The 18,050-nt window shown below is 31.0% G+C and overlaps 1 protein-coding gene across 1 annotated transcript; it reads left to right on the top strand.

Annotated features, from left to right (window-relative positions):
• The first annotated feature begins 4,160 nt into the window (after positions 1–4,160).
• Positions 4,161–10,348, top strand: LOC113848920 (nucleotide pyrophosphatase/phosphodiesterase-like). The gene is made up of 12 exons (XM_027478346.1): positions 4,161–4,435; positions 6,052–6,143; positions 6,915–6,987; positions 7,093–7,215; positions 7,410–7,502; positions 7,829–7,958; positions 8,206–8,287; positions 8,550–8,682; positions 8,864–9,069; positions 9,167–9,292; positions 9,497–9,806; positions 10,043–10,348. Exons 1-12 carry the CDS (start codon positions 4,232–4,234, stop codon positions 10,346–10,348), a joined length of 1,878 nt encoding a protein of 625 aa, XP_027334147.1. The 5' UTR covers positions 4,161–4,231.
• The last annotated feature ends 7,702 nt before the right edge of the window (positions 10,349–18,050 follow it).

Raw genomic sequence — 18,050 nt, 5'->3', positions numbered from 1 at the left:
ATTTCATCATGTCAATGAATGGCTTTTTGCATGTGGGAAAACAGAGGCACTAACGTCGAAGGGTACTTCGTTTGGTCAACTGTCTTTTCTTTTGTTTTAAATGCTGATGCTTTTGAGACCCCACCCCACCCTCCTAATTTGTAATTCGATTTGATTTTCCTTTCTTTAAGGCATTCATGAGTGACACGTGAAAGTCATGACTCGTTAGTCGTTACTTATTTTGTAAACATTTAGAATTATTTATTTAATTTATTCTTAGAATTATTTGTTATTACTATATTTAGTCTATAAAATAAATGTACCCGATGATCGCATTGTTCTTGCTTCCAAGAATTTTTCTGTCATAAACTAATTTGAAGCAAGTCAAATGCGTGGAGGTTGACAAACTGTTGACGGACTTTAAATCATAATCCTAAACAACTAAGGAGCGAATTTAACTATATCCATGAATTCATGTTTAAATACTTATAAATTTATATTTACAAATATTTTAAATTATTTTTAAAAAATATATACTAAAACATTAACTTGCATTTTTGTTAATATTTTATACATAAAAGACTACAATTATTAATTAATTATTTTATTTTATCTAATTATATTTATTAAAAATTTAAAATAATTTATATCAAAACAATTAAAATATTTGTAAATATAAAAAGAAAAACATAACAATAACTCTTATAAAAAGATAATATTTATTTATGGACTAAATCTTCGATTTGGTCTTCGAGAAATTTTGAGTTCAACATTTTAATCATAAAAAATTAAAAATATCATGTTAGTTCTCCACTTCCATTTTCATCATTTATTTTAGCCTTAAACACATACTTTATTAATAAATAGTAACAAAAAACTAACATGTTAAGTAATAACAAACAATAACAAAAAGTATACATATAATGTTAAGTGCATATCTGTAGCTTAGTTGACTGAAAATTAATGTGATAAAACGCTTGTAATTCGCCAAAATGACATCATTGAAAGAAATTGAACAAGTTCCCCTAATTACGTCGTTGGAAGAAATTGAACAAATTTTCCTAATTACATTTACTTCTTAATTCTAAAATCACTTTCTTTCTTAATAGCTCTATAACTTTTATTTCCTCTTCTATCTATAATAGAATCTACAACTTCTCTTTCACCTACTCTTCCATTTCAGTCACCAATAACTTTCTTCAAAGACCCATATTTTAGAAACCTCTCAACCTCAATATTAAGTACCAAAGTTTCAATCTTTCCTTTCTCTCACTTCACTATCTTCACCCACCTTTTGTTGCCTTTGATGGATTAGAAGTGGCTCAAGACAACACAGAGTCCCAATAAGACAAGTCGGAACCAGAAACCTTTGAAAACCCGCAACAAGTGGAAGTGCAATAGGTTTCAAACTCAGACGATGATGGAAGGCTCTATGTTGGAAACTTGCCATTGGTAGCTCTGGGCCTGAAACCAAATTCAAATCAAGGTTCATTGCATCTAAGCCCTCTTCCTCTATCATAGCTTCAATCACCAAACTAAAAAGAAATTTTCTTTATTACAAATTTCAAACAAATTTTGTTACAGAGAAAGGAAAAACAAGAAAGTTACAATTTTTTTCACACAAAAATAAAACTTTATTACAAATCAAGGAAACCTAGTGTTGAAGGGAGGTTTGCTGACAAAATTGATCAATCAGAATAAAAAATTCTCAAATTAGGTGAAAAATCCTAACTTCATCATTTCCAAGAACGAACTCAAATCCAATTACAAGTACTTTGTCACATTCACTTTCAAAACCTCTCAAAATGATATTGTTTTAGCTAACTGGGCTTCTGACATGACACTTAATGTGACATGTCAGCTTTCTATTATTGTCTGTTAATTGAGTCTATCTTTAAAAACTAAAATAAATGACGAAAATAAAAATTGAAAACTAACATAACATTTTTAATTTCTGAAGAACTAAAATGTTAAACTCAAAATCTCTCAAGGAACTAGGGATGACAATGGGTAGGGTATGGGTAGGGTACTACAGTACCCATTCCCATACCCGCGTTTTAAAAAAATACCCATACCCGGCCCCATACCCGCGTGGGTATGAATATTAATCCCCGTACCCGTACCCTCTAGGTACCCGCATACCCGTCTTGTACCTATTACCCGCGCTTGTTTGAGAAAAAAATATTTATAAAGAAAAATATGTTTATATAACTTCACATAAGTAGTATAATAATACAAAAATTCAATATGTAGTTGCCGAACAAGGTACAAATATAGATAAAAAACAAATATTCAAAGATCATAAATGTTAAATGTATCTTAATATAATAATTTTCTAAACTAAAATTTTTAGAAACAACAAGCAAAAACTAAACACACAAGTTATTTGTCAGTTATAATTCTATCTTGTGTGAGATTTGATTGTTGGTAATGTCAAAACGACAACGAAATAGATCTATACAATGGTTGTCCTTTCGTGTGGGATCACTTAGTAACCTCTTGTGACGGCATTAACAATTAACTCTAATGAATAACATTTCATAGTTATTAAGTTTTAGTGAGACAGATATTGAGAATGAGAATAGAGTTAAAGTAGAGAAGTTCAATACTAATAACAGAAAGTTGATATATAAAATATTTTTTTTAACTTTTGAATTTGAAATTGTAAGAAAAATAATAGATTTAATTAAAATAATATAATATAATTAATATATATATATATATATATATATATTAATACTAGTATTTTTTAACTCATATACTATACAAAAGTATTTTATCAAAAATATAAATTTTTAAAAAATTATTTTAGTGAATTAAATATTTATAATGTATATAAATAAAAAAAAAGAATTTGAATAAAAGATAAATAGTTATAATAAAATTTTATAATAAAGAAATATACGTGTATATTAAAAAAATTATACTTTCTTATCTTAAAAAAATTAACAAATAAAAATTAACAATAATTTTTTATATTTATATCTTTTCAAAAACTTCTTTGAATGTGAATAAATTGTAAGAATAATATTATTTAGATTCAATAGATTATAGTTGTACTTGTAATACATATGTTACATAGAAAAATATTATTTTAAATTAAAATATAAAAGTAAAATTTAAATATTATTAATAAATAATAAGTTTACGATAAAATTTATAAAATATTTATAATATATTTATTATTTATCATTCACTTTATAATTTAAACATCAATATGATTTTATTAACAAAAATATTTGTGTAAAAAATATTTTATGTGTGTCATATATAAATAATATTTTAAAAAAGTCAATCTTATATTAATTATGTAATAATTAAATTGTGTTAGCCTAATTAAATGATATAAAATAGTAAATAATTTTTTTTATTAAAAATATAAACCAAAATAAATTTTTTAGTTTACTTTATTTTTAAATATATTTTTATATTAATCTTATATAACTTCACATAAGTAATATAATAATACAAAAATTCAATGCATAATTGTAGAATAAAGTTCAAGCATATATATATATATATATGCGGGTATGGAGCGGGGTGGGTACTTAGATACCCATACCCACACCCATCCCCATTAAAATTTGCAGGTTTTTACCCACACCCATACCCGTATAGCGGATAAATATCTTACCCATTGTAGGTAAATTTTGCGGGTGCCCGTTGGGTACTTTACCCATTGCCATCCGAGGAACTAAAATAAAGGTTTAGTATTTATTTAGAATTATTTAAACATGTGGACTAACTCTCTTTAGACAAATCAAATCAGGTTAAAGTAAATTAATATTTATATCACGTGAAGCCAATTCTTGCTGCCTAAGTTGATAATATTGGATGAAACAATTTTTTTTTCAACTATAATTTTGTTACGTTTCTATTTTCTACAATTTTTTTTTCTATGACATCACTCTATATTTTCCCCTCTTCCTACCCACTACTTGCACCAAGATGTGTTCAGCCAAACGTGTACCATATCATAATATTAATTTTGTTTAGTTCATTAATTCGTCCAATTTGATTAATTATAAATGGAATCAGATCAGCGCTGAACTTGTTACATCTTGGTTCCAATGCTTTTCTATATTATAAATATTAGCTGTTAAGTACACACAATCACACAGAGGACACTACTAAGCCTCATTGGTCTGAGAAAATTGATTTGAGAGAGAAAAAGAAAGTGGAACTCCAATGGTTCTTACCATTTAGACACCACAGTGAACAATATACCTTGTTTTCCTACCTCAGTTTTCCAATGGAAGGGATTGTGGGAAATTGCTTGAAACTAAATATGATTTTGCTAATATTGTGCTTCACCAATTTGGGCATCGCTTTTGCTCAAGAGCACATGAGCGGATATGGAGAGCAGCCACTGGCGAAGATTGCCATTCACAAGACCGTTTTGGCGCTCCACAGTTCTGCCTCCATTACAGCATCACCCTTTGTGCTGGGCGAAAAGGTTAACACTAACATACTACTTCATTAGTTTTGCTTCGGCCAAGTCCTCTGTTCTTAATGGTTCAATCAACAGTTTGTGTAGTCTGTGTTCTTTCTCCATAAATGTTGAGAGTCAAGAATAACTAGTTTTAAATATCTTCATTTTGCATTATTAAGGAATAAGATATAATCATGTTGACAATAGAAAGGTCAATTTTGTCAAATCAAAACTCGTCGTATAACTGTATCATGTTTCCCCAAAAATGATGATAACAAACAAAGGTTGAAAAGTTTTATGAACGCTGTTGCATACCATCTCACTAGTTTTTATTGTGCCAAAAATATGTTAGGTGGCAGCCCTGATTTGCCTATTTCCTCCTGAATATGTGAGATGCCCCGATTTGCGCTAATTTTCATTAAAAAAAAATTATTAATTTAAATTTAAGCAATTAATAGTAGTAAGTTTTGTATTAAAATTTTTATTACACTTTTACAATTTTAATATAATAAATATATTTTTAAATAAAAATTTATTTTCTAAAATGTTTAAGCTTAGCTGCTAAGTATGACAAAATACTTCCGATAATTATACGTTAATTTTTTTTATTTTAAGCATGTACATGTCTTGATGTATATTTTACTTTCTCAGCAGTTGAAAAAAGCTGCACAAATTAGATGCGTAAAATTTTTAGAATTTGTTTGGGAAATATTTTTAGAGAAAAATAAAGAGAAATGAGAGACTCGTTTAATTATAACTTTTATTCGAAAGATTTTAAATGAGAAGAGAGATTTTATAAATTTTAAATAGCCGTTTGAATATTTTTTATTAATCATTTTTTATTTTTTTTTCTCCTCTTTTACTAAAAAAAAAAAATTGAAATAAAGCTTTCGTTGTAGCAGGGAAGGACTTTAGACGGCCCCAGTATCTTAAGTGAGAATTAGTTTCATATGCAAATAATTTAGGAAAATTTATTCCGACAAAATAAAAATAAAGTCTGTTTATTTTAAATTTTAACAAAATTAATTTGATATTTTAAATGTGAGTACAGATCAATAAATAATTTATTTAGTTGGTAAAAAGAATTAGTTTATATAAATAAGATATAATTTATAAGAATCATGCTAAAAATAACTTTTACCTAATAAAAATGTAACCAAACACGTGTAATTGTGTAAATTCGATTTACTATAATACTTCACTAATTAAAATCACGTTAGAGTGCAAAACAGGCATTTAGGCTTGTGTGTTTGATATGATATATTTTGAGAATTGATTTGATTTACTTTTTGTTTGGAATTTAAAAAAATGAAAAAAAAAAATGATTTGACTTGAAAACACCTTTTTTTACCTAATTAAAATCTTTTCGTCAAATTTCTATGGATTTGAGTGGATTTTGTTTGGTTTTAGTTTAATTTTTTTTAAATAAATGCATGTTTGCCTTCTTAGTCTGTTTACTGTGCATAAAAATAAAAAATAAAATAAGTTACAAAGATTAATTATCGTTTATATATTACAAACATAAATTTGAATTAGAAATGAATTAAAATCTAATTTTTTTAATGAAATCGAAGCAAAAAAAATAAACAAAATTAAATTATTTATTGTTTTCACTAATCCTAGACACACCATGGTTGCAGGATGAGGATACAGCATGGGTGACTGTACAACTGGAGGCACCAGAACCAGCCATTGATGACTGGGTGGGAGTCTTTTCTCCAGGGAACTTCAAGTAATGCCCCAATCTTTCTCATCAGGATTGCTTATTTAGTATTAATTCAACATCAGAAGCAACACTTTTATTTATACACTAAATCGTTAAAATATAATTTATTTTCGAATAAACCTCTTCAATTTTATAATTCTCATTTTATATTTAAGAGACGTTTAAAACAGTTTTTGTGAATCTTATTTAAGCTTATAAAACAAATTATAACTTTAATTATTTTCATAAATTCCGTGATCAATTTCATTACTAAATTCTCAAATGATAAAAGTATGTTAAACACGTCATTAAGGTTTATATATATATATAAGCTGAAATAGTACAAAATTGTAACACTTCTCATAATTTAACGAAGCATTTATTAAGTAAAATTTATCATATAAAGATCAATGACATAAATTTAATATAAAAAATTAATTATTAAAATAAAATAAGTTTATCTTAACAAATTATACTGATAAATTTATTAAATAAAACAAAAGAATTTGCAAAATTCAAATTATTTTTATGCAAATTTTATAAACTCTTCCAAACATCTTTTAAATAATTTTCCCGAATATACTCCTAGTAATAAGTCACACATAAAATTGAAACAACAATGGTAATTTATGAATCTCACTAATGAACAGTTATCCCAATATAAAAAGTACCCTGCCGATATATATCCTTTTCAAGGTGGTGTAGAATACAATTTTTGGTCATGACAATATAAACTACAAATATCTCATTATTGTCGATGAATCAAACTCAAGAAAATCTATTTCTTTTACATGACAGTTCCTCTCTATGTCCATCTAATGGTGGCGTTGGCCGTGTAGAGCAACCATACATATGCTCGGCTCCAATAAAGGTAAATGCAATGAAACTATATATGGGATTAACTTGTGAAAGGACGACAATATAACAAGGGAAAATTTCTCAATTCTCATGTTAATTATTTGAATATATGTATCAGTACAAGTATGCAAACCACTCCAATCCAAAGTATACAAAGACCGGGAAAGCTATTTTGAAGTTCCAGTTGATCAACCAACGTGAAGATTTCTCCTTTGCACTATTTTCAGGAGGGTTATCAAATGTAAGCTATATTTTCTGATCATGTGCTTGATATCTCTAACTTTGCTATCTAAACTACTAAAGCATGCAATTTTTTTGCTTAAACATTTAAAAAAATCAGCATTATACATTCTTAGTGTGTAAAGAGTTTATTTTCATTCAAAACAGATTATTTAATTCTATGCTAAAGAGTATTCATTTGATTGAGCATTGCAGCCCAGACTAGTGGCAGTTTCCAATTCCATAGCATTTGCAAATCCTAAAGCACCCGTGTATCCGCGCCTAGCTCTTGGGAAATCATGGGATGAAGTAAGTTTATCTACTCGCTTGAGACCTTTGGTTTTACTTTTATGTTTTTCCAATTAATTGCTTATAGCACAAGTCTAAATTATCGAAATATTTCTCCATTAATAAGTTTAAATTGATAAGCAAGCAATGACATAGTGCACAGACAAATTTAGGAAAGACTACTTCTGAATTAATGGGTAGGTTTTAACACTTACTATCCTGAAACTGTTTTTGTGAGAATTGACTATGGTTTTACCTTTTACCCACCATTCTGAAATTCTTGTAATATGGAAATTGTCTAACATAACCACATAGAACAATTTTAAGAGAATTTTTATCTAATGCAGATGACAGTTACCTGGACTAGTGGCTATGACATTCATGAAGCTGTGCCGTTTGTTGAATGGGGTCCCATTGGAGGAAGCCAGACACGATCTCCTGCTGGAACGTTGACGTTTAATCGTAACAGCTTGTGTGGTATGAAACATTTCCATGAGCATAGGATTGAACCACATTGGCTAGTTTATTTCAAAGTCTAAGTTTGCATTGAAAAATCAACCGTGTCATGGAAAAATGTTTGATTAGGAAGCATATGTCGTTGCTCACTTTACCCGAATTGCTACTTATTTGCTTTATTAAAATCGAGTGTTATTGCACCAGAGATGAAGAGTTGACAATTTAATTTTGATGTGTATCATAATGAAGCTGTTTTGTTGTTCTACAGGTCCACCTGCTAGAACTGTTGGTTGGCGTGACCCCGGTTTTATACACACAAGTTTCCTCAAAGAACTATGGCCAAATTTGAGGTATGCATTTCACTAGGAGAATGTTCTACGAACAACTAAAATGGGCAGCCAAAAGTTGTCCCCTTTAACTTCGGAATTTTTTTTTTATGTGTGTATAGCATAAAGATAGAAATAATTGTATACGGAATCACACACAATATCAATTTTAAATGTTTAAATAACATAATTGATTCAACTATCCTTAATTAAGTTTCTAACACTATGATGAGTTAGTATAGTTTGTTCTAACGGCTACTGCTCTGCTCCCATTATCCCATCTCAGGTACACATATAGGTTGGGACATATGCTCTCCGATGGTTCTTATGTATGGAGTAAGACGTATTCGTTCAAGGCATCCCCATATCCTGGACAAAACTCATTGCAACGTGTTATCATATTTGGTGACATGGGAAAGGTAATATTACGATTGACTATTTGAAATTTTATAATGATGGAAAGAATGATAATCTCCCAAGAGAATGGAATGAACATTGAACATATAATTATATTTACCAACTTTCTCATGAAAACTTTAATTTTAACCATGATTAATAAGATGGGTGAAATGTTCTTTTTTTCTTCGCTTGTCTTTCTAGGCTGAGCGTGATGGTTCAAATGAATATGCTAACTATCAACCTGGTTCACTTAATACCACCGACCAACTAGTCAAGGATTTAGACAATTATGACATTGTTTTCCACATTGGAGACTTGCCATATGCAAATGGATACATCTCACAGTGGGACCAATTCACAGCTCAAGTGCAAGAGATTTCATCAACAGTGCCTTACATGATTGCAAGGTTCATTTGAGTACAACAATTTTATGCTATTAACATTTAAATCAAATTTTGCGTCTTTTCGTTAGTATAAAGAATATTCGTGTTATTCATGCTGTAGTGGAAATCATGAACGTGATTGGCCAAATACTGGATCCTTCTTTGATACTTCGGATTCAGGTGGAGAATGTGGAGTTCCTGCAGAAACCATGTATTATTTTCCTGCTGAGAATAAAGCTAAATTCTGGTAAGTTATTACATTAATCTAAATGCAAACCATGACAAATTTAACGTTAGTATATAATATCTTCTCTAATTAGATTGTGTTCTATTATTTGAAAAACACTATTCAACACCTAGACCTACTTTCGTACTTTTAGTCATCATTTCCAAATGTAGTACTCTTTTTTCTTTTAATTCCCAATAAATGATGAAAAATGGAAATATGCAGGTATAAAGCAGATTATGGCATGTTTCGTTTTTGTATAGCAGACAGTGAGCATGACTGGAGAGAAGGATCAGAACAGTACAAATTCATTGAACATTGTCTTGCAACAGTAGATAGAAAGCAACAACCATGGTTAATATTTTCAGCTCATCGTCCTCTTGGGTACTCCTCTAATGATTGGTATGGCAAGGAGGGCTCATTTGAAGAGCCTGAGGGAAGGGAACATTTGCAAAAGCTTTGGCAGAAGTACAAAGTAGACATTGCATTTTATGGTCATGTGCACAACTACGAAAGAATCTGCCCCATTTATCAGGTATAAAATGAATCGGTTTTTTTAAGGATTAATATATAGTAAATTTTAATTGAAAAGAATATGATTCAATGCATTGAAGAAAATAAAAATTATTTATTTATTAAAGTTTATTATATACTTTTAGACTAACAACACAAACAATAGTATATGAATTAATAATGGCTAGGTATACCATTGTGTTATTTTAATTCAACCATGAATGCTGTTTTCTAATTATCTAAATGCATATTATGCAGAACCAATGCGTGAATTCAGAAAAACATCATTACTCTGGGACTGTGAATGGAACAATTCATGTTGTTGTTGGTGGAGCGGGAAGTCACTTGTCAAATTTCGCTGCATCACCCCCAGTTTGGAGTCTTTTCAGGGACCTTGACTTTGGGTTTGGCAAACTCACAGCATTCAACCACTCATATCTCCTTTTTGAGTACAAGAGAAGTAGTGATGGAAATGTTTACGACTTTTTTACCATTTCAAGGGACTACAGAGATGTCTTGGCCTGTGTGCATGATGGTTGTGAGAAAACCACTTTAGCATCCTAAACTCTGTCATGTATCGTGACCTCTTTTAATGAAATAAAATTACATGGCGCTTTCTACCAACTAAAAAATAAAACTAGTTTAAATTTTGTTTAATTGCGAATTATATTTCAATTATTATACTATCTAAATTATATAGCATCGAAACAACGAGTGTATTGAAGAATAAAACCGTGGAATCAAATATGCACTAAATAAAATACAAGGACCAAGTTGCTGGCAACAAAAAACCGGACATGAAATGGGTAACATGCATATGTGTGGTAGCAAGCAATTTAGTTGAAGCCTTCAACGCCTCGAAAATAAGCACCACAACTATGACGAACCAAAAATTAAGGTGATAACTTTTAGCATTGGTCTCACTTCTCTTTCTCTTTCAAGACAAAATACTTGTGGATTCTTCTTTCTCGTGACCGAACGGTCTATTCAATTTATTTTATACTTTCACTTAAACAAAAATAAAGATATGAAATTTTACTTAACTAAACCGTTCAGTTCACACAAAAACGAAAGAGAATTCCGATCAAATGCTAACGTACAACCCATGGCGTATTGTGATTCTCTCTGAACCACTCGTCCCAAATATCATGGCAACAGCTACAAAATCTGTCATTTTCTCTCTGCAACAAAAACGCTTTGTGATTTTATATTTATATGAAAAAATTTTAAAAAAATAATTATATATAATATCATACACTAATTGTTAGACATTTAACCAATGAAATTTATTCACGTGAAAGTCATGCTCAGTCTGTCATTTTCTCTCCGTAAAAGGGGCGCATTGGGTTGAGGTAATATTGTTGGCTTGTTGCAGACACGCAGTCATGTCTTGGACCTTTTAAAAAAACCTTTCATCCAAACCCAATTTAGTTAACCTTGTTTATATAAAAAAAATATGGTATAAAAAGTAAATATTTTTTATAAATTAAAAACTTATTTTTTAAAATTTAGAAAAGTTAAATAAAAGAGATAAAAAAAATAAACTTAAATTATTACTAACTTATAAAAAATATTATATTCGATTTTTATATTGGAATTTTTTTTATATATAAGTTTATCCAAACTGAATTATATTCTTTTACAAATTTTGCTATAACTCTTGGAATTAAATTAAACTGGAAATATATATTACTTTAATTTTTTTAAACATATTTATTTTATTTTTTATACATAATAATAATAATAATCAAAATAAAAAATAAAAATAATTTTTTAATAAATGAAAATATTAAAGTAATTAATTTTTACAATTCAAAAATTTAAAGTAAATATTTACTGTCACAAAAAATAAAGTGATTTTTTTTATACAATTTGAGTGAGTTTCGACCTTTCTTAAGTGTCTAACTACATTAAAAAAATCAAAAAAAGAATTTAATATTTTAATTTTCTTAATTGCAAAGAGCATCTTTTCATCTTTCTTAGTCCTATTTTTAGTGCTTCAACTCAAAGTAGAAACTGAAAGCCGCATGAAAGTGTTAATTCCTTTTACACGACACACAATTCAGTAATACCAACCCAATTTAACCCAATTTGCAACACCATCATCGATGCCTTTGACATATCTTGAAATCAAAACCAGAGACCAAACATAGTAAAATTGTTGATATCCCTTTGCTGAGAATTGTATGAGGCTTTCTTCACCAATACTATTCTTGTTGCTCAAGATCATGGAACATGTCACAAAATCAATGTTTGAGTCACCACTTTTTCTCTTTATTTGTCCATTAATGTTCTCACCAACATATACTATAGTGGCAACCAATTAGCCATTGATAATTTGTTAAATAAACCTTTTAACCCCTTTCTTCTTTTAATTGCAATCATCTTAGTTACCAAAACCCCAACCATAGTAGACATTGCTAGCACCCCAACTAACATTGCACCCACCATCTGAACTCCAATTGTTCATTGCAGCTCTGCCGCAAACACCCTCATCCAAACTCCATCACCACTACCTTCGTTGCTCCACCACACCCCTCATCGTGACACCGCTATGAACCTCATCAATTCCTTTACTCACAAATAAGCACCCAAAAATCTTTGTTGTTCAATGTTGCTTCTTCTTGACATCATCATGATTAACCGTCGTAATTTATGTTGGTTGTCCTTATTCTCGTTCAATGCACCAAATTATTAACCAAGTCTCCAAGTCTCTTAAGTGGATTGGTGGATTTGTCTCCCTAACGAAAGAGAGAGGCTGAAAATGTTGTCAACAAGTATCAAGATTAATTAAATATTTGTAATTTACAACTAAATCTCAAATGTTAATATATGAAAATATAAAAAAAAAAATTGTATTAAATTCATTAAATATATTTTATTTATCCGTGTAAGAGAGGCATGTGATGCTCACCTAAGAGCAATCACTTTTTCTCTTTTTGTCAAGATTTATATTGGACTCGGAAGAGAAGAAAATGGCTAGTCCGCTGGAGGTTCCCTCTCAGGAATCAGACTCTGCTAGATGGGCCACGTTTCAATTGTTTCATTTTCGTTGATGTTAGAAACAAAATAAAAATTAAGTTCAACTTGAATTGAAAAAAAAATTAAGTTGTAATTTTTTAAAGTATTTTTGTTCTTATAGTTTAAGTAAATTTAAATTTATCTTAATATTCTATAATAATACTAACTGTTTACTTTTTATTGAAGTAGAACTTTAATTTCAGTTAAATAATAATGTAAAATATTTAAGTATATATACTATTTTTTTTGTTTGAGATTAATTTCCATTGCTCCCTCCCTCGGGTTTTTATTTTTATTTTTTAATACAAGTCTTGTCACCGAGACGCGCAAGTCGTGACAGAAAATTAGGGAACAGCATCGTATAAATTTAGTACATTATTATAACATCGATAAGTAAAAGAGCCAAAGTATTACCAAAAATCTTATAAAAAAACGTATTACAAAAACCTTTAAGACGGTAAATTAGGACACACGACTCACTTAAATATTATTTTTTTATTATTTAAAATAATTTTTTTATTTATATTTAACTTTTAACATTCGCTTTAAATCTCTGATATAAAATAAATTAATATAAATATATACTGAATAATTATGTTGTCATTACTTTGAAGTTTAAAATACTTCAAGATTTAATAAATGGCAAACTATTTAATTTAGAAAAAGGAATAAACATGACGATTACTCTCAGTGGTGTAAATAAATCGATTTGAGTAATTAAATTTTATTTATAATTTTTTAAAATATTTATTTATTTATTTATTTATTTAATATGAATTAAATTTTAAAATTAAAATAAACTTAGTTTAGAAATTTAAAACGTAAATTTAACTTGTTAGCTTATTTATTATTTATTTGTTTAACAAATTTAATAAAAAAAATTATTAATAATACTTAACAAGTATGTTCATGCTAAAAGTAAAGTAAAATTATAACAAAATATTTATATTCATAATATTATTTAGGATTAAAAATAAAATTTTTGTGATGAAAAACGTGTTTTTTTAAAATAACTACAGTTATTTATTTTAAAAATTTGAGTTTAACTTGTTTAAATAATTGAATTTAAACAATATAAGATAACTCTTTTTTCTTATATAAAGTTAAAGTAATGATGTTAAATAAAATCAATAACTATTTATTGATTTGGAGCAAGAGTTTCTTGGATACCAAATTAATGATTAGGAATTTTTTAAAATAAAATTAACGAATTTTGAGGTTAAGGACTCTTTTTTTAAATCGAATTAATAAATTTTAAAAGAAATTATAAGCTTCAAGTGATATTACACCTCTAAGTCGTTGTTAAATTACTTACTACATTCAATTGATACTTAAATTGTCAAGTGATATTATTAGGACATCTAACATTGAAGTGGAGTAAAAATAATCAATAATTATATGTATTAAAAATTAAAACAGTGTTTTATTTAATTTAAAGATTATTTTAAGCTGTCCTTAAAAAATAACACGAAAATTACGATTTTCTAATTTTAAAAATATGAAAGCCAGTCCCCGTGTCTATCCAAACTAAATCAGGTTAAAGTAAATTAATATTTTAAATGTGTTTGCTTTAGTGTGTTTTTTTTCTTTCCCTTGTAAAAACGAATCCTTGTCTAGCTTGACATGAAATAGAACATTTTTTCAACTATAATTTGTTTACATTCCTAATTTCTACAATTATATATTTCTATAATAATATTTATTACAATTATTTCTTTTTTTTTTCCTGTCTTTCTGCCAAAGATATATTTATTCGAGTGTTAAATCATTATCCTTATTTTGATTTAATTGGTTTAATTCTTACGTTAAATTAATAGTGTATTTAAATATGTATTTAATAGAATTTTTTATCGAACATTTATATAATAAATTTAATCATGAAATTCATTGAAATAAAAAAGTAAAAAATTATTTATTAATAAATTATATTAAAAATATTCAAATAGACTAGAAAAAAGATTACAAGAATTAGAAAGTATTTTCATAAATTCTTTTAGATGTCCTCTAGTAAATACTGTACATAATAGGGAATATAGTAGCTTTAAGAAATAATTACTTATTTAAGAAAAATTCAAAACACTAAAAAAAATAATTATTTTTCTAAAACAAATTAAACTAAACCCTCATTTATTTACTGAAACCTGATTGGCCCTCGCCTGTTGAAGTGCAGGTTTCAAAGGTTTGCTCCTATAAATATGCAGTATACAGAGAATATTACCAAGTTTAGAAAATCTGAGAGAGGAAAAAGAAAAAGAGTGAGTTTCCAAAGAACAAGATAAGTTATTTTCAAACCTCATAATCTTCCACAAGGAAATATTAAAATGGAAGACATTGCTGGAAACTGCTTCAAGCTTAGTATGATTTTGATAGCAACAGCCCTACAAACTCTGGCCCAAACACCGTTGCATCAGCTGGAGCAAGTAACACCAATGAAGATATCACGAGGGAGAGGCCCAAAAGGGGCTACAAGCTGCCAAGTTACCTTAGTGACTTTGTCACCAAATAGAAATTCTATTTACTGATCTAGTACCGTCTATTTTGTCAGTATTTCCTTTATTGCTGAGTTGTATTTCTGTTATTAGATTCCTTCAGTATGAAATACTTTCTGTTTCCGTGAATCACGGGTAGCCAATCATTGGCAACGTGAGCTGTGTTAAATACCCAAAAGAATGAATGAATGAGGCAGAGAAAATATTTCCACTTTTCCTTCTCCGTTATTTCTAGGAGGTCCCTTGATCCTCGAAATCAAGGAAGCTTAATCCTAACAATTTGGTGCTTTCATTGCACACCTTCCCAAAACCATCCATGGCTGAACACAATACCCGATCCAAGGCCATCGACGACGCCATCCTTCGCCTCACCCAAAACCAATCTCTCCTCACCAACTCCCAAAACGAGCTTAACACTAAGCTTGATTCCATCCTCACCCAACTTTCTCAAATCGACCTTTCCAACCCTCCTCAACCTCCCTTCCCCCACTCCAACTCTACCTCTTCCACCTTCCTCAAACCCCACATGAAATTGGACGTTCCCGGTTTGATGGGCACGATGCTACCGGTTGGATTTTCAAGATAACCCAATTTTTGGAGTACCATTCCACACCCGAAGAGGATTGCCTCAAGGTCGCTTCATTTTACATGGACGGTGCCGCCCTCAGCTGGTTTCAGTGGGTGCACCACAATGGCTTGGTTCAGTCCTGGCCTTGCTTCCTCCAAGCCCTTGAGACCCGCTTTGCTCCGTCCTACTATGAAGATCCTCGTGGTCTCCTTTTCAAACTCACCCAGAAAGGCTCTGTCAATGACTACCTGACTGAGTTTGAGAGGTTAGCCAGTCGTGTTGTTGGTCTTCCTCCCTCCTTTCTCTTAAGCTGCTTTGTTTCAGGTCTCTCCCCTGAAATTAAACGGGAGGTTTTAGCATTACAACCACTCACCTTTACTCAGGCCGCAGCTTTGGCTAAATTGCAAGAGGACAAGTTTCATGATCTGCGCAAAGGCTCACGGAATCGTTTTCCGTTCTCGCCACCATTGTTTTCCTCCACTCCTTCTCCCTTGCCGTCAACGAGCCGTCCCCTTCCTCCATTACTCCCTACCCCTCCCAGGACCAATTACAAGAAGCTCACTCATGAGGAAATGCTCTCCCGACGCGAGAAGGGGTTATGCTATAATTGCGACGAAAAGTTCCACCCTGGACACAAGTGCAAAGCTCGTTTTTTCCTCTTAGTCGCTGAGGCAACAGATGATGATACAACTTTCCCCTCTACCTCTCTTGTGGATCCTGACCCAGATCCACTTCCTTCAGAGACTGAACCGACAGAGCTCCCTTCAGCCCAAATTAGCTTTAATGCACTTTCTGGGCTCCCTGCACCAGAAGCCCTACGTCTTTTGGGCCTTATTTCAAAGAAGCAGGTAACTATTCTTGTGGATGGTGGAAGCACTCATAACTTCATTCAAGACCGTGTGGCTAAATTTCTTAACCTACCGATGCAACCCACTTCCACTCTCAAGGTGATGGTTGGCAACGGTAGCATCATCGAGTGTCACCATTTTTGTCCAGCTGTTCCGGTCTGGATTCAGGGCCATTCTTTCGATGTGGATCTTCATGTCCTACCCATTAGTGGAGCAGACGTCGTATTGGGCATCCAGTGGCTCAAACTTTTGGGCCCTATTGTGACAAAATACTCTAATATGACCATACGTTTTATTAAGGAGGGCCGAATGATTGAATTAAAAGCTGATGCTTCATCTGGGCCGCAAGACATTTCAGCCCACCAACTAAAGCATATTTTCCAAACCAACTCAGGTGCGGCTTATTTTCACATCCAAATTTTACCTTCCTCTGCTACCCTTAACACCACCCCCACTGTTACTCCTCCTTCTCATCACAATCCCCTTATCTCTTCTCTGATCCTCCAATATCAATCCCTTTTCCATCCCCCCCACTACATTACCACCTTCACGCCCCACAGACCACCACATTCACCTCTTACCAAATGCCTCTCCCGTCAATGTACGCCCTTACCGATACCCCCACTTTCAGAAGTGTGAAATCGAAAAGCAAATTGATGAAATGCTTCAAGCAGGGTTGATCCAACCTAGCCACAGCCCTTTCTCTTCCCCTGTTCTCCTTGTAAAAAAAAAAGATGGCAGCTGGCGGTTCTGTGTGGATTTTAGGGCTCTCAATTCTATCTCAGTGAAGGATCGATTCCCCTTACCCACAATAGATGAACTCTTGGATGAATTGGGTGGTGCCAAATGGTTCTCCAAGCTCGATCTTTGCCAGGGTTTTCACCAAATCCGTATGTCTGAAGCTGATATTCAGAAAACCGCTTTCCGCACTCACACGGGCCATTATGAGTACAAGGTCATGCCTTTTGGCCTTTGTAACGCCCCTTCTACCTTTCAGGCTACCATGAATGATTTGTTGAAACCCTTCCTCCGCAAATTTGTTATCATTTTTTTTGACGATATCTTGGTTTATAGCACTTCATTCGAAGCTCATTTACTACATTTGGAGCGTACTCTCCAAATTTTGATTGAGGGACAGTTCTTCCTTAAAGGATCCAAATGCGTTTTTGCACAACAGCAACTTGAATACTTGGGCCATATTGTTTCCGCTCATGGAGTTGCTGCAGATCCTTCAAAAATAGAGGCAATGGTGAATTGGCCACCCCCTAACTCAATCAAGGCTTTGCGTGGTTTCCTTGGTTTGACAGGGTTCTATCGACGTTTTATTAAGGGGTATGCTT

The sequence above is a fragment of the Abrus precatorius genome, unplaced genomic scaffold, assembly GCF_003935025.1.
Source record: "Abrus precatorius isolate BTA unplaced genomic scaffold, Abrus_2018 Scaffold10, whole genome shotgun sequence".
Lineage (NCBI taxonomy): Eukaryota > Viridiplantae > Streptophyta > Magnoliopsida > Fabales > Fabaceae > Abrus > Abrus precatorius.
Note: the sequence above shows the minus strand (reverse complement) of the source record. Positions and strands in the feature narration are given on the sequence as shown.